The sequence below is a fragment of the Colletotrichum paranaense genome, assembly GCF_030867605.1.
Source record: "Colletotrichum paranaense strain IMI 384185 chromosome Unknown Scaffold_6.1, whole genome shotgun sequence".
Taxonomy (NCBI): Eukaryota; Fungi; Ascomycota; class Sordariomycetes; order Glomerellales; family Glomerellaceae; genus Colletotrichum; species Colletotrichum paranaense.
In genome coordinates this window covers 1,833,802-1,858,260 of record NW_026848964.1, presented here as the reverse complement: position 1 = coordinate 1,858,260, position 24,459 = coordinate 1,833,802, and the positions used below count along the sequence as shown (strand labels likewise).

Below are 24,459 nucleotides of genomic sequence, written 5' to 3'. Positions count from 1 at the left end.
TGCAGGACGTTGTGTAACTCCGAAACGTCATTGGCTTAACTCAACGTCAGCATTCTTTCTATTGCCCTTTTCGGACAGAAAGACACTTCCTGTGATAATGTCTTGCAGATCCCGTTGCGAACGAAAGAGATTGATGACGTTGGACAAAAAAACCGGGACCGAAGAAATCTGACCATGCCGAATGGGTTGCAAACAGACGGAACACCGACCACGGCCCGGACGACGACTTGACGGATACTGTTCTGACTTTGCCTGTGCCGTTGCCGTTGCCGGGAGGCTGGTCACGCAAGCCCCCCGGAGATGGTGATGATCGGCCCCTCCTGACGGCTGATGGTTCACGAAGACACACCCCTCTTCTCCGCTAATCTGGCAAATCTTGAAGTTCGCAACTTTACATGCACGTTTGTGCGACGGTGGCTTTTTCTTAGCGCAGTTTTCTTGGTTCATCACCATCACCATTGTCACGTCGCGAGCAAACTACCGCTAAAGTAGTGAATCCGGGGACTTGCCTGTTGGCTTTTTGATTGTTGCTTCCAGGATGATAGTTGAGCTCCTGAGCACTGTGACAACTACCAAGGACGATCCCAGCTGTGAAGAATAGGCTCCGGCCCAAGGGAAATTCGTTTCCCATCTTTCGTTTAATCAATCGCAGAGCAGCTCCGGCCACCACGGTCTCTACCTTTGTCCTGGCATTCCCTTGTGTCACCAAAATAGAACCGAGACCAACCAGTGACTAAATTGACCGTGTCTTCCGTTTGCGTTGATTATGCGAGCGGGACGGACGCGGGGGAGGGGGGGGGGGGAACGAACTGCGTTGGGCGATTTATGATGATGCCATCACCCATGGAAGGGAAGGGGTGTGTCTTGGTGACTGACGTTTTGATAGGCGACACCGAACAAAGTCATGCGGAGTTTAAGCTTTCGAAATGTATCTCAAACAGTTTGGCGATCTTTCTTTAGAAGATTTGCAATCTGCAGATACGACGCTGCGGTTGTTCCTCGTTGGATTACATAAACAGAAGCACTCGCATACTGTGTAGGTACTCACTCACTTACACCCCTCCGCCCGAGGTGGGAGATTCACGACTCGAGTCTTCGGCTTCGCAGATTTGGGCAGACAAAGACTCCAGCCGCGCCGAGGCTCGCGATAATATAGATATATAGACACTCAGCCGTCAGTGTGCTTTTGTGTTCTTGCCATTTCCGGTGCTTCCTGAACGAAAAAAAGTCAATTGCAACATGATTGATGAAGAAGAAGCAGCGAAACTCAAACAAACTCAATCAAAAAGAAGCGTCGCCAAGCAGAACCACACGAGTCTTGATTGAAAGCTCTTGGCCTTCCCTCGGTTTGCCCGCAAATTTAACTAGGGCCGCAGGAAATCCTATTCCTGAATCCCTAGCTTCGGGCCAACCCCACATCCTATCTATGCAATCAATCTGAAGCAGCAAGAATCAAAATCACCAACACGGTCCCCCGTTCGAGCTAATCAGATTATATCAGCTCTTGGTGCTGGGGGCTTCCCGGGAGAACAAGCACCACAAGAATCCTGCACCCTTCAATCACGCGATTCCCAAAGAGGAATCCTGCAGAAATTGAACCACTGCGGAAGCTACCTACAGGCTACGAGGCTACTCGTCTGAAAAAGCCCACGGGCCGTTTCGCCGCAATCTCTCGTTGTGGGTGAATTAGGCTAGAAGCCTGCTAGACTTTCTAGCTAGTCGACGATAGAATATATCGTACGAACTCTAGCGGCGTAACCAGAAAAAAGAGCCTCACCACCAAGTAATGGAAGCCTCGGGATGAAGGCACTATCTTCGCCGTCTGGAGATTGCGAACGCGTCTTGGCGTCGTGCGAGGTAGATTCCGATCCGCGGGCGGAGCTGGGGGGTGTTCGTTTGCCTCTCTCTCTCTCTCTCTCTCGGTCCAAGCTTCAAGCACCTCAAGTTTCTCAACACCAGTGGGAGCTGTAAAATGAGGTTCCATTCGGAAACCCTGGGGATGGCAGATTTCCATCGCTTGTGATCCCAGCCTAGTGTGGCTCTGGGTGTGGTGTGGCTCCGTTGATCCCGTCCTCCGTGCCATTGCCACCATTCTTCACCGCCGCCTCCCCGCGATTCTTTAACATTGCGATGTTCATGAGTCCGAGTGTGATGGCGTACTTTGCCGTGCGATGCAAGGCGAGAGAACCCTCACCCCTCTAAAAGACCCTGACTTGTCATATCATCGTCGTCGGGATGTCGCGGCTGTTGATCTTTCTGTGTACTGCGTAAGGCAAGGCAAGGCAAGCTGCAATTCTCTCGCGCTTTGACCCGGTGGAACTACTAACAGGACCCTCTCTTCATCATGGGGAATATCACGGTGATCTGTCTACTTCGTTGTCGCGTTTTGCTCTCTGGTCGTACAGATCCTTAGTCAGAGTTCAGAGTCGAAGAGGACCCAGGGAACCCAAACCCGAGTCAAGAACAAAACACGGACCGTGTTCGTTTCGTTTGGCATCCCGTCATCTCAGCACTGGGCAACCCAGAGTCAGTGAGCCTTGCCTGCGGGTGTTGTGCATCTCTAGCGGCGATTGTATGTGCGCGTGTGTATCCGTATCCCGTATGCGCCCCTTGCGTCCTTTGTCTGTGTGCGAAATGTGAGGGTGAGACTTTCAACATCTCTGGGGAAGAGAGAGGAGACTCGAGTATTGGTTCTCGGTGAGGCTTCAGCCAACGGGCTTACACCGATTGCTACGAGCCTCTGTCCGGTACCTAGCAACAAGGAATGGGGCCCCCCAACATGAGCGGTCTGCACTGCAATTCTGCAGAGTCTTTCTCGAGAGCTTACATGTAAACGTCAACGGATCACATTTCCGACGCGTTTACACTACCATTTGCGTTTCTTCCCGCTCCATGCTCAGTACAGTCTGTCCGTATAGCACACCCCTCCCATGTCGTTGTTCATTGCCTGCCCCCAAAGAAAGGAAGAAAAACTCAGCTTCCCCTTGTCGTGCCCCCCGATTTCCTCGCCATTTCTTTTTCCGTCAGCCGTCAAAACGTCGTTACCGCAGATACATGAGTCCCCTATCCTTGCGCCCGTGTGGAGAGCGAAAAGAACAAGAGCGACAAGGAAGAAGAGAGAGAGAGCTTACTGTGTATCCATCCAGAGGAGCCCACACAGTGAAGAAGGCTAAGAAGACCTCGGGCGGACGAACCCAGGAACGACAGGGGATTAGGGGACCAGGGGGGACCATGAGATCTCCATACAGTGCCTCTCGCTTCGTGTCGCTCACCGACTTGCAGATCTACGATTTCCTCCGTCTTCCGTAGTAAGAAAGCTCTGGGAGTGGCTGAAGCCTGGAAAGGTCAAGGTCAAGAGGGCAATGGGTGGCAGGTATGCTTGGCGGTGTGCTTCCCCTGGTGTGTCTGCTCATTTCGCTTTGCTCTCTGAACAGAGCTAGGTGGACTGGGGTTCTGGCGTCGCAGGTTGAGCAGTCCACATGGGGAGAGGCAGCTCAACACTGGAGGAATTATACTCTGCATTGCATTGTGGGGTCCAAGACATGTTCAAAGTCAGGTCAGCCGCGTAGGATGGGACCCCTGGATCTATGCATGTATTCTCTTCCGTTCGTCTCTTGTCCTTCCCGCGCCCCCATCTCCGATTCTGCTGGTGGTTTGTGGCCCCCGCAACACGAACATTGGCCGGGTTGACCGTGGGCGGGATGGCATGGTGGTAATGGATATATCAAGAAACTGATCAGTCATCCAGCAGACGTCGGATGACAAGCACTTGGCACTACAGACGCGGGAGAGTGGCACACACACAGATTGACAGGTTTCGAATCGCCAAGCTATATTCGTACTCTATATCCGTACGGATAGTCTACAGCATCAAGAGCAGCGTCGCAACCGTACTTGGCCGAGCCTGTACCTGCAGGACGCGCCATGCACGCTGCACCCGCCCTCCACTCATTTAGAACTCCCAGTCGTTTTCCCCCTCCCCATCTTCGGAATACCCCAGTCGACATCTGTTTCATCTTCATCTTTTCGTCGTTCGACTCTATCTATCACGATGGCTCAAAAGAGTAACTCGACTTTGGTGGACCTGTTCAACGGTCATGGAGAAGCCGAGCAGCGAGGTCCCATCCACCCATCTGCACGACATTGCAGGAACAAGGAAACTTTTTTTTCCCTTCCCGCCAACCCCGAATAATGACACGACTTTTCTGAGTGATGCCCACACAGTCTGCTGTCTTGCTCAATGTTTCGTTTGATTTGATTTTGGGTTGACTTGACTCTCGGACGCCCCATCATACGAACTCGGCCGAGGTCCCCCTCATCCCTTCAAGGGTTGTTTGTGCAGTTCTTCATGGAGAAAGCTGTCAAATGTAACCGTGCTGAATGGAGACGTTGGAGACAAAGAGGGCATGCTCTCTTTCACAATCGAAAGATGCGGGATAGCATCGGCCAATGTCGACGTCTGCCTCACATAGACTCGCCCACCGGGGGAGCCACCAATCATTTCCCAACGAGCAGGGCCCCTTCGGCTTTTCCCTCTCGCTACCCTCGCATCACATCTCATTGCCGTCCCGTCGTACGGAGTCGTCGTCGTCGTCGTTGTCATCTCAGCCTTGCATTGCATCGCATCCATGATCCGCACATCCACCGACGCTGTGCAATGACTGGACTGTCAGAGCTTAGGACGAAATGTACCTTACAGCACCATGTCATTGTCAGATCAGGTCTCGCGCAGTAGAACGGAACGCCTCTCTCTCCAAGCCCTTGAGCCTCCAAGTCTTGGCCCCCTTTGCTCCCCCCTTCCAGCACGTCGGCCTCTGTATCCCCATCCGGACCTGCATCTCCTTCACCTCCCCTGCAAACGGTCAGAAAAGTCGCCCACGCCTCCACAGCCCAAAGAAGGTAGGTAGACAGGCAAAAGGGCAAGAAAAAGAAAAGAAATAAGGGGATGGATGCAAAGTCACGCATACATCGATTAAAAAGGGGTATGCATTCGGTTGCAACCGTAACGAGCCAACAGCCGCCTTTCTCCCACCCGTTCCCCAGACCTACCTGCTTCACCTTCCCTGAGAAGGGAAACTTAATGCGTGCGCATTAAGATCGTCTTCAGGCTCTCTCGCCCCCCCCCCCCCCGCGGCGGCGTAGAGTCGCACCGGCCAACGGGATAGGCCAGTTTGCACCTTTTCCCCCTCGTGCTCCTCCACCCCTCCGGCTCGTCCACTTGCACCTATCAGCGTCCGCACCGTCCTCCGCACCCGTACCGGCCAACCGCCGAACCAAGCAAGATTAGTGGATCCCCCCGTCCCGTCCCCGATCTCTCGTCCTCTCCTTTCGGTGCCCCTTTTCCTACCTCACACTTAAGACGCTTGCGGCATTACGTGCCAACGGTCACGCATCAACGCACCCGCGCCACAGAGACCGGCTACCTCTTAGCTCCATTGCGACCGCCAGCCAACAGGCTCCTCATGAAGCCATGGGAGATGGGGTACATGCCCTTAAGTGCGTGTACTGTGCCTTAGCATGCTCATCTGTACACCACGACGGGAGGCTAAGAGCCCGCTAGCTTCACGCCCGTCACCATTTGCGACGCTGGCGCACTCTGGAAAGCGTGGTCACGAAGAGCGAGAGATACCCAAGTACTCTCAGAGAGATCGAAAAAAAAAAAGCCACCAGCCGCCGCCAAAAAGATTGTGCGACGCAAGCGTCCAGAGCTTCCCAGCTCAGCGCCATCACGCCCCCAGGTTTGGTTCAGCCAAACAACTTGGAGCTTTGTCTACCGTCCGTACACTTCTTTCCTTTTCTGCTGCTCGCCCGTTGCTCCTATCCGGCGGCTCGGAAAGCTCTAAATTGCTGGTTGCGGGGCACGCAGAAGCAACCCTAAGCTAAAGCCTTTGGTCTCCCAGCCAGCCTCTCTGCCCAGTGAGCAAAACAGGTAGTAGTGGCTCTTCTAGCTAAAAGCCTTCTTTTCCTTCTACGCGTTCGAATCCGTCGTCGCGACTTAGTTGGGTCGTCGGGCCAGAACCCTGCATTTGTCGCGATTCTTCTCTACGTCTCGTTTAACTTTGGATGACCTCTTCGACCACATGTCGTGGCTGGCAGGGCTGGGAGTCTTGCGTGATGCCGGGACAGTTGTAGTGTGACCCGATGGCTGGGAGCAGGGCAACACGGGGACCTTGTGCCCGTGATCCTTTGATGTGCTCGTGCGAGACATGGCAGTTTGGCTTCCACTTTTTCCGATTTCTCGTTCCCAGAACACCGGAATCTGGTAAAAGGAGGGCTTGAGTGACGCCTGACTCGAAACGGGATTTTGCAGTCCTCTACCAGTTACTCATTCCTGCACAGGCGTTGGATGGATTACGGGGGCGGAGATTTGAACCAGAGAGCACGCACGCCGTGGAGATGAGGAACGATTGTGTAGTAGCGAACCGGTCCTCACTGTCCAGAGGCCGTCCCCGTCACCAGCCCACGCCTCCGGGTCCGAGCCCAGTGTAAGTCCGGGCTCTCTCATTCTCCTTTCGTGCTTTTGCCAAGTCTACACCCCTCGTGCTCCCCTTTCGCGGCCGAGCACTACCGCTAGCCACCGTGTTTAATCAAAAGTTGGGATGGCACCTCTCAAGGCTGCCAGATTGCCATGCCCACAAGGCGGCTTGTTAGCGCGCGCAAAGACGCCGCGCCACGAGAGGAGAGAGACGGCCTTCTGCCCATCGTGGCGCGGCGTGGATGGGAAGGGGGAGCTGTCTAAGTAACGAACCCCTTTTAGTTGGCTGTCGTCCGAGCAAATGAAGAGATGGGGGATAGCTTACGGCTTGCTGATATTTCCTGGGAAGGATGAGAGTCGGATCCGGGAGATCAGTTCAGGCAAGCGGGCGCCGAATCGACGGACGGGTGCGAGTGATCTCTTTCGGCGCCCGCGGAGATGGGAGAGATCGGGAAGCGAGTTTCACGAGCATCTTTGTGGCCCTTTTGCTAGATGTGGCTTTTCGTCTGAGAGCGAAAGGTGGGTTGGAAAGCATTAGGTCTCGTAGTGAAGAAACAACGCATCGCGATGGCCTCATCTCATCGTGGGAAAGGCGTTCGCCTCCGACAAGGGCCTCCTCGTGGCTTTCGCATCCTTCCGATCAGTGGAGAAGATCTCAAACAAGCCACCACTCCGATGGGTCGGGTCCTTGGATTCGAATTTCGAAACAGCCGTCGCCTGCCTCCCGCATCGTCCTGAGGTATGGACAAGCGCTTGCCGATGATGAACATTGGGATCCAGCCACGGGGTTCAGCCTTGCGACAATGTGAACGTTCAAAGATTGAAGATGGTCCAGTATCTGATGCTGTGGCTTTTGTCGCTGGCAACGATCCCTACGGGCTCTTTGCACTTGGGCCCTTGTAAAGAGGCTCTTTTCTCAAACCCCGATGTCGTCCATCATTCAGCCTCATGACGATTACCAAACTTCGGATATTGCCCGCCATGAGGCTCACTGACGTCCTCCGTGCTTGTACGTTATCACAATCCGTCTCTTCCTTCTCCGTATGACACGACCGCTGTGGCGCCAGACTCGCAGCACAGATACCTTCCAAGTCCAGACCTTGAGCATGTCTGACAAGTCGCTACCTCAGGCTGGCATCTTCCCGCCGGAAACCATTGCCCGCTCTCACTACGCCCGCGATGCCGCCCAGACCGTGAGAACCTCGGACGCATACACGCACACAGTCAGAGGGGGGTAACATTCTGTCATTGTGATGGTCTAGCCGGGAGATGAACAGCGCAATGATCGCGACCGCTCACGGCCGCTCTTGTCATGCAAAGACTTCACCGGCACTGACGCCTTTCAACTCATGCGCTGGCGCGGTTGGCATTTCGACGGGTGTCCGGGAGGTCCGAGTTTCCCCCTTCCCAATCCTTCGTTATCCGCGAGACTCGGGAAGAAAGCAATGACCTCCAGCTATGTCTTGTTGTCATTTGCGGGCTCTCGGACTGGTGAGGGTTTGCACTGACGCTTTCCGGGTTGCGCGGTTTTTTTCTGCCTCCCACCTCCTCTAGGCGCTCTCTCTAGCTATTGTATGGCTGGTAAGTTGTGAGAGCATATTGTGACTTGCAGTCAGTAATTTGAAGTGCTAGCTAAAGGGGCACGGTGGGAAGTTTAAACTGATGGAAAGGGGACGTGCGACTCAACTCTTGTCCATGGGAAGTGATCCGGCGCGGCAAGCCCATATGGTCCTCGTCACACATTGTGTTGTATGAGCTACTCAATCACCGACCCCCCAGACATGTCTAGTTGCCATAAGGGGTGTATCATACTTCCGAGCGGGCTGTTGCATTGTTTTTGTGATGAAGGCCGGTTTGAAACCCGAACCTCCCGGACCGCGGAACTCAGATTGTGATATCTGTTGCCGTCGCCGCTGTCTCCCGGGCCCGAAGTGTTTTCCTTAAAGTCCTGACACATTATGATTCGAACCGCGGTCGAGATTCTGAGCAATCCAGAACTTGGAGCAAGAGACCTGTCAATCGGGTCTCTTGAGAGGCGGCACTACGACCGGTCTGCTGTATTAAGAGCCCTGGGCTTTTTCTTACAATCAATTAGCATGTCTTTCGACCCTGGGACCTTGGTACCAGCCTAGACTCATCATCGCTCTCCGTATATACCTTGATTAATATACTCATGTCAATGAGGAAGCGCATAGAGAAGGTCTGCTTGTGGCTGAAATTGCCTTCAGCTGTGCTTTAGTTGTATACAGAGTACATTGATAGCAAGAAGATGTGCCAATCGCCACTGGAGACGTCAGAACCTGCGCTTTCAGGGGTAACCTGAACGGCGAGGTGAAAAGTGTCACATCATCCCTTTCTGAGCGTTGAACAGACTCCTGCTGGAAGATGGAGCCGGTTTGTATTGATCTGCTGTCTATCAACGACTGGTCGTCTGGATGTATATCTTGCTACTGCACCAGCGATCAAGCTTCCTATACTCGGTCTTTGACCGGCCTACACAGCATAACTTGGGGACAACGTCATCCGAAGGCACAACTTTTGGTGATAATCGTCGAGAGTCACTGAGCGCTGGTCTCCAGCCCAGGAACCGGAATCGCCGAGCAGGGTAAGCACGGCGTCTATATCGGGCCACGGAGCCTTCGCCAATCGCTCGCTACGCGAGGCACTGTAGAGATAAGCGCTGTAGGTGATGGAGCCCTAAGCATTCGCGACGAGGAGACCGATTTCGTACATCTCAGCGTGTAAGCGGAAGAGGCAGAGGCCAGCCAGAACAGGCGAACAGAGCAGGTGTCTTTCACCACACCATGCCCTAACTTGGATCGACGGGGTGGCAGCGTGGGCTTTCCGCTGGGTGGACTCTGGTTTCATTGAAGCGTAACAAAGATGGGTTGACCGTAGATACGAGATGAAGGAGCAGCCTATCTTTGAGAAGTAAACGGAGGGTAGGATCAACCTTATCAAGCTCGCTGTCCCCAGTTCCACACGAAATCAAAGCCAACTCGACACCCCTTTTCCTCCACATCACGCTTCAATTCTGCCTCGATTCGAGTGACATCCTCCATCGTCTTGACCGTCTCCTCTCCTCCGTCTTCAACTATGGACGTCAGCGAAGGTCGAATAAGACGCATGATCCCCGAGGTAGCTTCATCTCGAACCGAATCATCTGCGGCCCATGAGTTGAAGATCTCTTGCTCGCAGTTCTGGAACCCAAGCTTTCGAAGCTTCTTGAGCAGGCCCATCGGCATTCTATCGGAAGTGTGAGCAGTGAGCTTCTCATGACTGGAGGCGAAAAAGGGGTAAAGCAAGGCAGCGGCAGTGGAACTACTCACAGTCTATCCCTCCCGACCTTCGCGTCGTGCTGCATAGTAACCCACCAGAACTCTTCATACGCCCTGCTCAGCGGATAGAACCTGATGAGTAGGTCACTCATATCCTCCCAGAGAAGCCACCCGCCCGGCACCAGCAACTCGCGCATGTTGCTCACGGCGACGTCCCAATCATCCTTCTTCAGCCCCAGTGCGAGTAGTCTCACATGGACAAGGTCGAACGTGCCCCTGAACTCCGCCGGAAACGGCTTGAGAACGTCGTGCTCCATGAAGTTAAACGATACTCCTGATCTATGCGACTGGGGCATTTTGAGCCCGTCAAGATCAAAGCCGTAGAGCTCCGAGTCTTGTGGCACGAGCTGGGCGAGAGATGTCAGCCAGACGCCGCTTCCCGTTGCCACGTCTGCGATTCGAGGGGCTCGATCTGGGTTTGCTGGTTCAAGAGATGAGAGGATGTGCGGCGGGAGGAGGTTGACGGTGAGGGGCAGCCAGACTTTGAAGTGGTTGTCAGCCAGGCGCTCGCGCTCGCCGTCAACGTCCCCGCGGTTGAGGTTGTAGATCGTATCGGTCCATGATGACTCGTTTGATGCCTGGGCTTCTGCCATGTTAAGCGTTCATCCAAGTGATGTTCACAACAGTCGCGTACTCTTTCCATGGTTGAGTTCTGCGATATGTTCCCTCAGGTAGCTTTTACGTCACAGATTAGTCATTCCGTGGTCTCCGAACACTTCTCCGTCTTCTGGATCGTCTGGTGCATGCTCCATGCATGCCATGCAGTTGTATTTGGAAATCTGTTGGACTTCGAGTCTTGATAGGTGGACGGAACCCAATGTGGTGTGATGCTCTGAGCTTCATCCCGGAGCTCCGGCTACCCCTCATTCACAGCTGGCAACTTATACCTCCAACAACTGAACACTTACTACGTAGTTAATCCCTCCTTTGATTGAATTAACTCGGACGGAGACTGGGAACGATGCGGGGAAGAGCTACGGAACATCTGACCAGCATGAACACTCATCAAGGATTCAAGATATGGTAGCCCAGAAATTGAAGGGCGTGTCCATCCTCCATTTGAACAAGATCTATAGATAAAAAATTCTCCTACGAAACACGTCTATTCCAAAATATCACCCTCGGCCTCATTAGATGATTCGACCAGCTCTACAAGCTTGATAAGCCACTGCCCCGCGTCATCCGAACTGCAGACCATAACGACATCACCTCTGTCCTCAAGCTCCTCCACAGATGTAACCTTTTCTCCGTCTCCCTCACAATGCCCCAGGAAAGGAAAACTTCCATTCTCGTGACATACGGGATTAAGAAGCTCAGTGGCCGTAAAGTTGTAGTCTGGTATGAAGACGACATTGGTCTGAAAGTCCGTCATGATACTACTAGGCTTCCCACGGCTATCAGAATCGCTGGCCCGAGAATTAGTGAAAGAACGACGTATGGATTTACCAAGTTCGGACATAGATTGGCGGATGTCCTCACGTACTGTCGATTCGCGTGTGGGGATGATGTCCATGTCGTCAAAATTCAACGGAGGAGGTCTGCGCGCTGGCGGGGTACGAGAAGGGGGAAGAGAAGGCGACCAAGATGAAGAAGAGGGTACAGAAGAAGGGACGGGTCGATCACGTACCTCGTCTTGAGCGGGCTGAACGGGAGCTGCGAACTCGTTCGGTGGCGTTGGAGGCACCTCGCGAATAGTTGGTGCCCTGTTTTTGGCAACGGTCTGGCCTTGCGCTCCTCGACTCCGGGGGTCAGATTCAAGCTGGTTGGATCGTCGACTTGAAAGAGAGGCGTGGCCACTGATGACTCTTGGTTCTTCAATCGGCCTTCCAAGGTTGGATGGTGATTCTTTCGCGATGTTCAAGGGGGCGGGCTGGTCAGAGTCAGCCCTCCAGGGACTCTCACAAGTTTCAGGGGCCGCATTCACCTTCAAAGATGCCCGCGTAGCAGAGTCCAAGCTTGTCGATCTGATCGAAGCAGACCTGGGTTCTGGTTCGATGTCTTGGTTTTGGACTGAACGACTGCGATCTACCCGTGGACGACCACGTTCATAAGGAGCGCTAGGAGTGTCTTCTGGACGTCCACCCCGAGAAGGTCTTGGAATATTCGATGCTCCCCTCGATAGCTGGCCAGGCCGGCTAACTCGCGAGCTACTCAAGCTCGAGCTGCGATGTCTTCGGGACGACGTTCCGGGTAACGACTTCTGGAGGCTGGATACGCGTTCAGGAGGTTCGGGTGGTTTCCCCGTCATAGTCCTGGGTCCCTTTGGCTGCTGTCTTTGCTGGACAGGGCCGGGGACTGTTACGGGAGCAGGCTGGTGCTCGGGGGCGCTTGGTCGTTTCTGCCATACGTTCTCGAGAGGCCCGGAGATCTCACGTTCTTGCTTTGGCTGCTGCTGCTCTACCTGCTGTTGCCTCCGCTGATCTTTTTGTTGCTGCGCTGGCTTCTTGGGTTCTTCCTGCGACCCCCCTTGATATGCTCCAGGGGGGGACTCGGGATAAGGCGGCTCTTTGACGTATGGTTCATGGTCTGTTAGTCTCCGACGGGGCTCATGCTCTCTCTGTTCCTCCCGGCCTAATTGTATCGGCCCTTCGGCTTCTGCTTGTTGCTCTCGCTCCTGGCCCCTGTGTTGCTGTTGCTCGCGCTGTTGTGGTTTGTGCTGTTGCTGGTCCCGCTGTTGCTGGTGCTGCTTTTCTTGCTGCGGTGGTAGTACCTGCCGGTAAGACTGATCCTGCGGTTGTGAGTGAGGTTGAAGTTGAGGGGGGAAACCTTGCGGCGGCTGATAAACCCGTTGATGCTGCTGTTGCTGGTGGTGGTGGAGATGAACCGTGGGAGGCACAACCACTTCAACAGCCGCCCGCGGGACCTGATGGACAGCCATCGCTGTGTCGCCGATCCCAGTTGCAATTCCCGTTAGAGGCAGAGGCAAAGCCAGAGGCGGAGGCGAGACGGCCTGCGCGCCGCGGCAGTACATGACGAGGTGTCCCAACAGCCACAACCCTGAGAAGCCAAAGACGATGCCGGCGAAAGCGACGGCGGCGTCCCGGGGCACGGCGGCCTTTTCACCAATGCTGTAGACTAGGACGACGACGGTGAAGATGACGAGGGTGAGGATCATTGTCGCGGGGAGGATCTTTGCGGTGTAGTCGTGGATGACCCTGTCCGTCGTCGGCCGAGGCATTCTGAAAGGGGGGAAAAGGTTACCCTTCTCTACTACGTTTTGAGCTAGTGTTGAATTTACGATTTTGAGGTGTTTGATATGACTGGAGTTGTACGCTTTGGGTTTTAGCAGGCTGGTTGAGTTACTACAGTCTTTCCTAAGACTGATATAACATCAGGGGCATATTGGATCAATCTCATGGTGGGCCTTGCGATATCAACACACTGCATCAAAGACGCGAGAAGGCTTTGGTTCATACTCGTAGGCAGATGAACTCATGATCCCATTCTAGATTTTCTCCCTCCATATCTCCTAGTAGTGTACAGAAAACGTGTCTCATATCTGTCGTAACAGGTTGTTTGCTCGACAAGCGCAAGCATTTCAACACAAAGAAAATCGGTAGAACAATTTGTAGTCTATCAAAAAGCAGAAGCCGAATCACCCAATCACCCAAGACAGGAACAAAGCCTTCCTGAAGAAAGACATCTCCAATCATGAAGGACGCCGGTATGGTTCATAGTGAGACCTCGGCCTCGTCGTCTCCCCTTCCTCCCGAACACGCCACTGACTAAAAGAAACCGGCGTGGCGGGCAGCTCGACAGCGAGAGCAAGCGCAACAGAAACGGGGACGGGAACGCTGCCGTCGTCTTGGTCGTCATAGCGACGGCTGTCGTAGCGGTCGCGACCAAAGGAGTCCGGGCTGTAGTGTTTCCACGTGTACGGCTTCGCCAGCGGCGGCTTCATCTCCACGGCGTACGCCGGCGGCGGGGAGTTGTACCGCGGCAGCGACGAGACGTCCTGGTCCGAGCCGTTTTGGCGTAGTTGTTGCCAGGGGCGGGGGAACTTTGCGGAGCCGACGCTTTCTGAGATGGAGCGTCTCTTGAACCAGAGGAGGCAGGTTAGGCCTGCTACCGAGGCGATGGCTGCGACGGTGGTGCCTGCGATGATGCCGCCTGATGTTGAGTTTCTCGGGGAGGCGGCTGCTGCGGCGGCGGGGGTGGTTTCTGAGGGGGATGTTACTGCTGATGGGGTAGGGAGGTCGTCGCCTGGGTTTGCGGATGGTGTCGACGAGGCAGCTGGAAGTGTCTCGATCACTGTCGTCGTCGTCGCTGCCTGGGTAGCCGCCGTCGGCGTCGCGCTCGTCACAGTCCTTGTCCTCGTCTTTGTGGATGAGACTGACGTGCTGGAAGTTTGAGATCCCTCCCCCTCCTGACTGTCGTCCAAGACGCAGGCAGAGTCGCCTCGACATGTGTACCCAAAGGGACAACACTTGTTTCCGCACTGCGGCAGAGACTCTTTCAGTCTAGTGGTATGGATCGGGCTCGTCGGGTTCTCGACTACGTCTTGTAAGGTAACGTCGCAGGTGATGGGCGAAATGGTCTCGCACGAAGACCCCTTTGGACAGCACAGGGCGGTGGTTTTCTCCGCGAGCACCATGCATGTCGTTTCGCTGGGACAGCAAAAGTAGTCTGCCATGCCGTTGCCGCAGGCTGTGTAGCCTTTGACGGGACAGCTAACGTCGGCTCGCAATGTTGATTTTGGTGTAAGTTGGTTGTCAATATTATGGGAGTTTGATGTTGGTAGCGATAGGGGTGTTATCTGCAGTCCGGAGACGCATGTTTCGATGTAGAGAAGCCAAGTTATTATGCATAGCCTCCGCCAGCTTCTCACCGAGGCCATGTTGTTTATGCAAAGATTATAGGAGGATCCCCAAAAGAGAGCGGTTGTAGAGGATGAAAGAGATGTAGAATGGTAGACAGATCGTAATATCAAAGGGAATCCAACCAAGACAGAGACCATCAACTCAAGGAAAAGCCACTCGGCCGGAACATACACGTAGAGGACATCGCGGTATATCAGTGCCTCGTCTACAACAGCCAAGACAAGCAAACTAAAAGACGCCGTTGGTTAGAACTAACAATTGAACCAACCGCAGAACAAGCTCTGCCGCGATGACGGGGGGGTTTCGACGTTCGGTCCTCGTCGTCGCCAAGCGCGACCAATCACACGAGCCGTCTACGCGCGAACACTTTACAAATCCCCTACGCCGCTCCAACAGCAGCAAACGCCAACCTGCAGGAGACAACACAGCAAAGAAAGGAGGAAGAATTTCCAATTTACCGTTCTGTCGGCGCCGTCTAGGTCATGTGAGTGGACGGCCATGAGGGTCTGCTGCAAGCTGCACCCTGCAACGTCTCAAGACATGGCCAGAACGGGTAAGGAGGTTGACCTGAAGGCCGATTGTGGCAGTCTGGCGCTTGTTGTTCCTCGTCCTTTTCTTGAGAGGGTCTGGGTACAGGACCCGGATGCCACGATGGTGATGACAGGACCCGAAAATCGGGTGGTTGTCGATGAGGCAGGTGGGAATAGGCGTCCCGGGAGAACGGTCACGGCGGCTATGGTGTTTGGACCCTCTGGGCGAAATCCCACCTGTCCGGGATTTGGAAGGCGTGTAACCTGTGAGAGAGGGCCTCGAAAGACGGTCTGGACGAAGGGCGATCAAACGCGGTTGGGCCTAGCGAGGCATACTTTTGACGACGTGGCGAAATTTTCTGGCAGTGGTAATGCTGGAGGTGGTATGGCGGGAAGACGAAGCAAGATACGCCGTTGATCAGGGGAGCCGAAATGTTGGGCTATGCCCATGAGCGTCTGCGAGGTTGTGTCATGGCGGCGGACTGAAGGCCGGCCATCTGTCCAACACTGCCCGAATGACGAGCTTTTCCCCGGGGACGGCATCTCTCCTCAGAGGTTACGCTGCCGGATGGGGGCTGCTCCGGCCCTCCGAGTCTCACCTCTCGGGAGCGGAAGCCGGAGCCGGAGTTGAGGCCGAAGTTGAGGCCGGAGCCTGTGCAAGCTGCACTAGGACCATCGGACGAATTGATCGTGGAGCATTTCTGCCGCCTAGAATGTACTCAGCTAGACGGGATGGTATATAGAACATTATCAACTCGAGCGTCAATCCAGAATGTAGCTGCGACTGCATATCCTACCACCTTGTCGAGGGATTCCCCATGAGGCAGTCTCTCTACCAGTGGAGGCTCAAGTGATGGCATGATGTAGCCCATCATGACACGCGAGAGAGCACCAGTCCACCGAGGGAGCAGCACAAGATGCCACGATATGTTTCCCACAAGGAACTCCAGCCAGAACTCTTGTACCTGTTCTCCAACTCAGCCCATCCACAGTCGAAACGTCCACTCGGGGCCGCCCAGGCTTTGTTCAACGGGTACCTAATCGACTGGCTAGACCGAGGCATAATCCATCCTCAGGGCATGGCAACAAAGCAGTGGACAGGGGTACGGTAAGTACGGAGGGGCAATCAGCTGATGTCAGTGCCAAAACCACAGCATCTCTAGCGGTACCAATCCCGCCTGTTCTCGGCTTTTCTCAGCTTTCCCCAGAGGCCAGAGCCCCTCCCGATCCCCCGCGAGATCCCGCCTCCGTCGCATTTCTCAAACAAACCACCCAAAATCATCCCGGTTTCCAAATTCCCATTTCCCAGAGTTCATTCTCTCCAACTTTACCTTACCTTATCCTACATCTTCCCTCCCACCCTCCTCTCGGCCCGTTATCAGAGTTCCATCCCACAGGGCCTGAACCTCACCACCCAATTGGGCTCCAGAGTGCTTCTTTTCCCCCTTTAGTTCGTCTGTAGGTCTCCAAAATGCTCCCCTGGAGAACCATCGCACCCCGAGCCGCGAGGTATGTAGTACAGTCATCGTCCACATGTGTGACACGTGAAGGTCTCACTCCCCCGTTCTAGGCGTTCCGCTTCTGCATTCGGAGCACCACCCCGCCGCATCATATGTGGTGGCACCTTTGGATCCGCGAGTAGACACCTCTCCGCAACCGCCGCCGCCCGCCAGCTCAACGCAAAGGTCGTCACCGAAGGCGTGCAATTCGAAGGGCTGACGGGCGTATCAACCCGTAGATCAACGCTGTAAGTCCCGGTCATAACCTGACCCAACCCACCGCACCTACCTTACCTTATCACAACCCCCGCCTTCTTTCTCCGTCCCCCGTCCCCCGTCTTCCCGCTCGGCTCCCCCGGTTCCCTGGCCGCAACTCCGGCTCCGGCTCCGGCTCCGGCTCCGGCGCAACCAGCCGGTCCTCACCATGACGTGACCATCTTCCACACACCTCAACTAACACAAACTCTCTCTCACCGCGCAGCCCCCATTTCTGGCTAAGGTACGTTTCCGCCAACCGCATCAGCAAGCCTCAGCACCAGAAATCCATCATCTCGGCCGAATTGACACAACCCCACCGGCACACAGAGACAACTGTCGATGCAGCAAATGCGTGAACCAAGACACCACGCAACGAAACTTTGATACATACGCCGTGAGCCCTCCCCGTCTGTCCTATTCCATTTGATCACATCGTGCCTCCTAGCTGCTGCTGCTGCTGCTGGCAACATGGCCCCCAACCTTCAAATCACCTAACCCGTTCCCCTCCCACTCCCCAGAAATGCCGTTCCCCAACTCGACTAACAATGGCAATTTGGTTGAACGAAACTGTAGATTAGCCAAGACATCAGACCTTCCGAGATCAAGTCTCAAGAAAAGGGTATCAAGGTGACATGTAGGTGCAACACCCAACCCCCCCTCCCCTTCTAACACTCTCGTAAAAGAAACACGGATGTAACAGTCATGCGCAACTAGGGGAGCAAGACGGTCACGAGAGCTTCTACCCATGGCACTTTATCAAGCACTACCTGCAACATGACCACCGCAGTCCGGAACAAGTCAAGTAAGAGGCAATCTCGTACCATCACATCACACCAAGTCACTGACCTTCCACGCAAGCTACCACTTCTGGGGCTCCGACGTGGGCGAAAGGCGCCCCGTCGTCGAGTACGACCACCTCATGACCGACAAGGACGACTCGGGCGTCGCAAAGTTGACAAACCTCATTGTAAGCATGCCCAATCCTCTGCTACCAGGGCATGACAGGTCAACTGACACCCACAGCGCGAGTACGGCTTCGCATTCGTAGACGGAACCCCCTACGACACCCCGGAACCAACACAGCGCGTGCTCGAGAGAATCGCCTTCATCCGTGAGACGCACTACGGCGGCTTCTACGACTTCGTCCCGGACCTCGCCATGGCCGACACGGCCTACACCAACATCGCCCTCCCGGCGCACACGGACACGACCTACTTCACCGACCCGGCCGGCCTGCAAGCCTTCCACATGCTCTCCCACGAGGCTCCGCCGGGACAGCAGCTACCCGAAGACGGCAAGCTCGGAGGCGAATCGCTCCTCGTGGACGCCTTTTACGCGGCGCAGATCCTGCAAAAGGAAGACCCGGCCGCGTACGAGATCCTCTCCAAGGTGCGCCTGCCCTGGCACGCGAGCGGCAACGAAGGCATCACGATATCTCCCGACAAGCGGTACCCCGTGCTCGAGGTTGACCCGCAGACGCGGACGCTGCAGCGGGTGCGGTGGAATAATGACGACCGCGGCGTGGTGCCGTTTACCGACGACGTCTCGCCGACCGCGTGGTATGCGGCGGCGCGCAAGTGGGATGCCATTCTCCGGAGATCCGACGTTGAATTTTGGTGGCAACTGAGGCCCGGCCAGGTTTTGAGTGAGTGGTGCCATGTCTTGCCTTGAAACAAGACGGGACAAATGCTAATCAGTTTTCAGTCTTTGACAACTGGCGTGTGATGCACGGTAGGAGTGCGTTTGAGGGCAGGAGACGCATCGCCGGCGCCTACAGTGAGTATCTCGACTTTCTCCGGTCATCACACGAGCAACGCAACTAATACCGATAGTTAACCGTGATGATTTTGTCTCCCGTTGGAGAAACACAAACTTCCCCCATGAACAGGTCCTGAACCAGGTTGTTGGCTGAGGTAGACGGAACACATGATAGGGTGTCAAAGGTCTTGGGCGGAGCTGCATTGGCATGTGAAGGAGCACATGGTTCGCGAGTAAAGGCGCAAAGAGGAAACCGTTGATATCATCTCGTCCGTTCAATCGCTGCGTTTTGGCCGATGACCCGCGCGTTTCGTTTCTGGCAGCCCGGGTCTCGTGTCATTGTGTGCCCCCGCGATGTCCCCTGTAGTGTAAAAAGCGGCTGTAGTGTAGAAGCGCGCCAGTCGAGTCAAGGCGGGGGATGTGCGTTTTAGCCCCGATGGCCCCGCGATTCAGGACCTTGGCCCATTGAGCAAACCCGCCGTGGACACTGGGAATTGACATTTCGCATCTTTAGAGACTTGGACACGGCCCAGTTCAGGAACAATGCGACCCGAATAGCCCCGAAGGCTGGGACCCCATGGCACCAGGTTCCCCCCACAAGAACCTGGAAGTTCTGGAACCCCCCGGCAACGACCGAGGATGAAGAAGACTTGAGACATGCAGCAGAAGCCTGGAAGGGAATGTTGCGACGACGGCAGCCATGCATAGGCATATCCCTAGTGGCCGTCTTCAGGGTCAATGACGGCTTTGAGACACCTCATTGACCCCTCCATCCGTCCTAGCGTGGAGCGACACAACATGGAGCAGACAGCTTCCCCTCCGGGAACCTCCCCTTGAGCCCCACAGCGTCACCTCGCTGTCGATTGTTCCGGCGCATGAGCCAGGGACTCATTGCCGCGGCGCGCCGGCCATACTAGTATTAGTATTAGCTCCTCCCTCGAGGGGGCCGCTTCGTGAATGTACATCGTCGAGTGGAATCCTCAATATCTTTAGAGTGCGGTGAAGCTTTCTCCCTAGAACCTTGTTTGAGTGAATTAGCAAAAGAAGAAAAGAGACCCTCTTGCGGCAATATTCCTCCCTGTCCTGTCGAGTCGACGCTTGTTAAATATGTTCCGCCACGCCCTTCGCGCTGCGGTCTCGCGGCCCCGAGTCCTCTGTGTCCCTCGTGCCGCAGTCGCCAGCAACAGCAGCAGCAACCCCGCGAGATTCCAGCCCTTTTCCACGACAGTCGCAAGAATGGCCGACATGAAGGACGGTGCTTTCAAGCACGATGCCACCGCGGCCCCGCAAAGCACTCGTGTGCTGCCTCTCTTCTCTCTCAAGGGCAAGACGGCCATTGTCTCTGGAGCTGGTGCTGGCATTGGCTTGCAGATTGCCCATGCCTACGCCGAGGCGGGTGCCAATGTCGCCATCTGGTACAACAGCAACAAAAAGGCCCTGGACCGTGCTGCTGAGATTGAGAAAGAGTACGGCGTCAAGTGTGCGTGGAGACGCTATAGAAAGACGTCCCAGCCGTGTTGCTAACCATTCCGCAGGCAAGGCGTACCCGGTGAACGTCACCTCCCACCAAGCCATCCAGGAGTCGATCCAGCAGATTGTGTCCGAGTTCAACGGCCGCCTCGACATCTTTGTCGCCAACTCGGGCATCGCATGGGAAGAGGGTCCTTTGATTGACGGGCCCATGGACGTTGCCGACAGGGTCATGGCCGTCAACGTCAATGGCACCGTGTACTGCGCCCAAGTTGCTGGCGAGCACTTCCGCAGGCAAAAGAAGGAGGGCACAACGCTCGACGGCAAGAAGCTCGAAGGCTTCACGACTGGTAGCTTTATTGCTACCGCTAGCATGAGCGCTCACGTTGTCAACATCCCCCAGGCGCAAGCCGTGTACAACGCGTCCAAGGCGGCCGTCGTCCACCTCTGTAAGTGCCAACGTTGTGGAGGAACCAAACGGGACTGACCAGTGCACAGGCAAGAGCTTGGCTGTTGAATGGGTCGATTTTGCCCGCGTCAACACGGTATCGCCCGGATACATCAAGACCGAGATTACCGCTTTCGTCGACGAAGAGTCCAAGAAGCAGTGGAGGAACAAGACGCCAATGGGGTGAGTTGCAGAGATGCATCATGTGTGAGTCTGTAGGCTGACTTGAACAACAGACGCGAGGGAGAACCCAGCGAGCTCAAGGGCGCATACTTGTACCTGGCATCGGATGCCGCCTCGTACACCACGGGATCCGATCTTGTCGTTGACGGAGGTTACTGCTTGCCGTAAGAGGCGGAAGAGAATGATACCCATGATGACGCCGTAGAGAAAGAAGATTGTGATGGCGGAGCTGGAGGAAAGAACGGCCGGCGAGCAAGGGGTTTCGGGGGCTGCTTGATCAGCCGATAAGACGAGCCGGAGCTTGCTTGCGTATCAAGGTCATTGGCTCGAATGGTGCAGCTACACGGCCGAGTCTTAGGGATGCCATGCTGCCATGCTAGTAGACAGACGTGCAGCCGATAGACTGGATAGAGGTAGAACGCAGGCCAGCACAGAGGGCTGCGAATGATGACAGACTCTAAGACAATTGGGCCCGTGTCCGTGTGGTGAGAAAACGCGGAGGAGGGGCAGGCGAGCGGGTTGCGTCCAATGCGCGTCGTGATATTCCCATCTTTGGCTGGCCAAGTCCGAGGTGAACCGTGCTGCAGGCTGCGTGCACTGCAATTGGAGGCGAAGCGAAGTGGAAAAAGTGCTGGTGCTTTTTGCTGTGGTGCTATGGAGGAGGGGGAGGGGAAATGGAAGGGAAGAAAAAGGGTCTACTGCGTAAGAAGCTGCGAAGCATCATCTAAAGCAGGTACGTACCGTTCTTCCTCGATGTACTGCGGTACAACTTTGGTGGAAGGAAGTGGGGGGAAGGGGCAGAAAAGGCAACTGTGGCTGCCTCTCGCCACGAAAGAGAGGGGTCAGTTGAGGTACTTGTCTCCTCACCCAAACCGGCGCCAGGTGGGATGTACACGCAGCTTCATTGTCCCGCCGTCCGCGGGCATTTGGCGTCTGCCACCTGCCAATTCATCTGAGGTGACCTATCCAATGGAGGTGTGCGTGTTCCCCAGCTCCCAGCTTACCTGAGCGATAGCACCAGCACCCCGAATGCCCTGGATTGGCATGCCGCATCACTGATCAATGGAGGGCGCCTCCCGTACCTTAGTACTTAGCGTTCGTAAAGTGCCCGCCTGCGTAGCGAGCCAGAAACTGGAGACTGACGACTGGTCCTTTAGGTTCCAAACACTGAACTGGACTGAACAGACCTGGCCAAGTGCATCCCATCCGTCCCAATTCCCTTCACCCAACTCCCCCTTCTCAGCCCTATCTTTCTCACCTCAATTTTTACCCCTCGCATCGCATCGCAAAGCCTGGCCTCGTCTCTTGCCGTCTCGTGCCCAACGACCTCGCTCCACACCCAGCTCGCCTCTTTGCAGGCCCCCTTTTCCCATCGCGACTTGATCCAGAGCTGGTTCTCGCCTAACCGTTCCCCTTCACCGCTCTGTTTCTCTGCCATCCGAGTACCCTCGTATCCATCATAGATACCCCCCGGCCGATTAGTACCCCCTTTCGATTTCGCCGCTTCAATCTTCACACACATCATCAGCAATCATGGACCCCGAGGGAGCCAGCACGCCTGGCGAGGGCAGCCGCACCCAGCAGCAGGTCGACAATGCCATCCGCGCCATTCGCGAGAAGAAGCCCCTGCCCGAGATTGATTTCACCATTCATACCATGGAAGATGGCACCCAGGTCAACACCATGGAGCGAGTCTGCAAAGGTACGCTTGATGCTCCCGCTATTGCTTTGCCTCCGCCAGCCTCGCCGTCATCGCTGCGAATGTCTTCGTCTGGAGCTTGTCTCCACGCAACCCAGTGACCTCAGCGCTAACTTGACTTCTTGCCACAGACGTCCAGGCCCCCGCCATGTTCACGCCCTCTGACGAGCAGTTCTTCGAGGACGAAACCCACACAAAGCCCAACATCAACTTCCTCAAGCAGCACTTCTACCGCGAGGGTCGCTTGACCGAGGAGCAGGCTCTATGGATCCTCAAGACCTGTACCGAGGTCCTGCGCGCTGAGCCCAACCTGCTCGAGATGGATGCGCCCATCACCGTCTGCGGTGACGTCCACGGCCAGTACTACGACCTCATGAAGCTGTTCGAAGTCGGAGGCGACCCCTCCGAGACGCGCTATCTCTTCCTCGGCGACTACGTCGACAGAGGCTACTTCTCCATCGAGTGCGTCCTGTATCTCTGGTGCTTGAAGATCCACTACCCCAAGACTCTGTGGCTGCTTCGCGGCAACCACGAGTGTCGCCACTTGACCGACTACTTCACCTTCAAGCTCGAGTGCAAGCACAAGTACTCCGAGGCCATCTACGAGGCCTGCATGGAGTCCTTCTGCTGCCTGCCCCTGGCTGCCGTCATGAACAAGCAGTTCCTGTGCATTCACGGTGGCCTGAGCCCGGAGCTTCACACTCTCGACGACTTGCGCAGCGTGAGTATACACTCGCCTCTGTACGAGGATTATAGCTAACGATGTACCTCGCAGATTGACCGTTTCCGCGAGCCCCCCACCCAGGGCCTCATGTGCGACATCCTCTGGGCCGACCCTCTCGAGGACTTTGGCCAAGAAAAGACGAGCGACTACTTTTTGCACAACCACGTCCGCGGATGCTCCTACTTCTTCTCATACCCCGCCGCATGCGCATTCCTCGAGAAGAACAACCTCCTTTCCGTCATTCGTGCCCACGAGGCGCAAGACGCCGGCTACCGCATGTACCGTAAGACTCGCACCACGGGTTTCCCCAGTGTCATGACCATCTTCTCCGCGCCGAATTACCTCGACGTCTACAACAACAAGGCTGCCGTGCTAAAGTACGAGAACAACGTCATGAACATTCGCCAGTTCAACTGCACGCCTCACCCCTACTGGCTGCCCAACTTCATGGACGTCTTCACCTGGTCGCTCCCCTTTGTCGGTGAAAAGATTACCGATATGCTCATCGCCATCCTCAGCACGTGCTCAGAGGAGGAGCTCAAGGAGGACGCCACCCCGTCGTCCACATCCCCCGGCCCCATGTCGCCGCCCCTCTCCGGCGCCTCGCAGGATCCCGAGTCGATCGAGTACAAGAGACGGGCTATCAAGAACAAGATTCTGGCCATTGGCCGTCTCTCGCGTGTATTCCAGGTGTTGCGCGAAGAGTCGGAGCGTGTCACTGAGTTGAAGACCGTCTCCGGTGGCCGATTGCCTGCCGGTACCCTGATGCTAGGCGCCGAGGGTATCAAGAACGCCATCAACACATTCGAGGATGCTCGCAAGGTTGATTTGCAGAACGAGAGACTTCCACCCAGCCACGACGAGGTTGTGAAGCAGCAAGATGAGGACCGGAAGCAGGCGTTGGAGAAGGCGGCCGAGGATGCGGCCAATGACAAGAAGCTGCAGCAACTTTCTAGGAGATTGAGCACGTGAGTTGTGGTGCACCGCCCCTTGAAGTTCCTTTGACTGACACATTAGCAGCGACCGTAAGAGTCACAAGGGATGAGACAGCGATTACTTGGGGTAGAGGTGTTGGCGATAGAAGGCCCGCGGCGGATGATAGCACACTAGGGCGTCAAGGCTTGGTTTGTTTCAACAAATTAGCTCAGCTAGGAAAGCTGGCATACGAATACAATTAAAGCATTTCAACTTCACGAGGGTCTCTGGGGGCGTGTTGGGGGCGTGGTCTTGATTATGTGCTGAACCGTAAGCTATCGT

General features: G+C 55.4%; 10 protein-coding genes across 10 annotated transcripts; 6 read left to right on the top strand and 4 right to left on the bottom strand.

Moving 5' to 3' along the window:
* Window positions 1–1,711: 1,711 nt before the first annotated feature.
* On the bottom strand, window positions 1,712–2,092 carry CPAR01_08277 (uncharacterized protein; the record flags this gene model as incomplete). Its single annotated transcript, XM_060492545.1, has 1 exon — window positions 1,712–2,092. One exon carries the CDS (start codon window positions 2,090–2,092, stop codon window positions 1,712–1,714), a length of 381 nt encoding a protein of 126 aa, XP_060348915.1.
* Window positions 2,093–3,375: 1,283 nt separating this feature from the next.
* CPAR01_08276 (uncharacterized protein) lies at window positions 3,376–3,690 on the top strand (the record flags this gene model as incomplete). Its single annotated transcript, XM_060492544.1, has 1 exon — window positions 3,376–3,690. The coding sequence occupies one exon, from the start codon at window positions 3,376–3,378 to the stop codon at window positions 3,688–3,690; it is 315 nt and encodes a 104-aa protein (XP_060348914.1).
* Window positions 3,691–5,517: 1,827 nt separating this feature from the next.
* Window positions 5,518–5,878, top strand: CPAR01_08275 (uncharacterized protein; the record flags this gene model as incomplete). Its single annotated transcript, XM_060492543.1, has 2 exons — window positions 5,518–5,775; window positions 5,807–5,878. The coding sequence occupies 2 exons, from the start codon at window positions 5,518–5,520 to the stop codon at window positions 5,876–5,878; spliced, it is 330 nt and encodes a 109-aa protein (XP_060348913.1).
* A 3,554-nt stretch (window positions 5,879–9,432) lies between these two features.
* On the bottom strand, window positions 9,433–10,406 carry CPAR01_08274 (methyltransferase domain-containing protein; the record flags this gene model as incomplete). Its single annotated transcript, XM_060492542.1, has 2 exons — window positions 9,433–9,721; window positions 9,805–10,406. 2 exons carry the CDS (start codon window positions 10,404–10,406, stop codon window positions 9,433–9,435), a joined length of 891 nt encoding a protein of 296 aa, XP_060348912.1.
* Window positions 10,407–10,915: 509 nt separating this feature from the next.
* Window positions 10,916–12,991, bottom strand: CPAR01_08273 (uncharacterized protein; the record flags this gene model as incomplete). Its single annotated transcript, XM_060492541.1, has 1 exon — window positions 10,916–12,991. The coding sequence occupies one exon, from the start codon at window positions 12,989–12,991 to the stop codon at window positions 10,916–10,918; it is 2,076 nt and encodes a 691-aa protein (XP_060348911.1).
* Window positions 12,992–13,462: 471 nt separating this feature from the next.
* On the bottom strand, window positions 13,463–14,650 carry CPAR01_08272 (uncharacterized protein; the record flags this gene model as incomplete). The annotated part of the gene is made up of 1 exon (XM_060492540.1): window positions 13,463–14,650. The coding sequence occupies one exon, from the start codon at window positions 14,648–14,650 to the stop codon at window positions 13,463–13,465; it is 1,188 nt and encodes a 395-aa protein (XP_060348910.1).
* A 277-nt stretch (window positions 14,651–14,927) lies between these two features.
* Window positions 14,928–15,581, top strand: CPAR01_08271 (uncharacterized protein; the record flags this gene model as incomplete). The annotated part of the gene is made up of 1 exon (XM_060492539.1): window positions 14,928–15,581. A coding segment is annotated over one exon (654 nt), but the record flags the coding sequence as incomplete, so codon positions are not given.
* A 1,053-nt stretch (window positions 15,582–16,634) lies between these two features.
* CPAR01_08270 (trimethyllysine dioxygenase) lies at window positions 16,635–18,832 on the top strand (the record flags this gene model as incomplete). The annotated part of the gene is made up of 10 exons (XM_060492538.1): window positions 16,635–16,672; window positions 16,734–16,910; window positions 17,144–17,161; window positions 17,266–17,314; window positions 17,494–17,558; window positions 17,621–17,722; window positions 17,779–17,887; window positions 17,944–18,565; window positions 18,625–18,696; window positions 18,753–18,832. 10 exons carry the CDS (start codon window positions 16,635–16,637, stop codon window positions 18,830–18,832), a joined length of 1,332 nt encoding a protein of 443 aa, XP_060348908.1.
* A 953-nt stretch (window positions 18,833–19,785) lies between these two features.
* Window positions 19,786–20,947, top strand: CPAR01_08269 (short-chain dehydrogenase; the record flags this gene model as incomplete). The annotated part of the gene is made up of 4 exons (XM_060492537.1): window positions 19,786–20,158; window positions 20,214–20,597; window positions 20,647–20,779; window positions 20,833–20,947. The coding sequence occupies 4 exons, from the start codon at window positions 19,786–19,788 to the stop codon at window positions 20,945–20,947; spliced, it is 1,005 nt and encodes a 334-aa protein (XP_060348907.1).
* A 1,365-nt stretch (window positions 20,948–22,312) lies between these two features.
* CPAR01_08268 (calcineurin-like phosphoesterase) lies at window positions 22,313–24,247 on the top strand (the record flags this gene model as incomplete). Its single annotated transcript, XM_060492536.1, has 4 exons — window positions 22,313–22,481; window positions 22,610–23,199; window positions 23,254–24,170; window positions 24,223–24,247. 4 exons carry the CDS (start codon window positions 22,313–22,315, stop codon window positions 24,245–24,247), a joined length of 1,701 nt encoding a protein of 566 aa, XP_060348906.1.
* Between the last annotated feature and the right edge of the window lie 212 nt (window positions 24,248–24,459).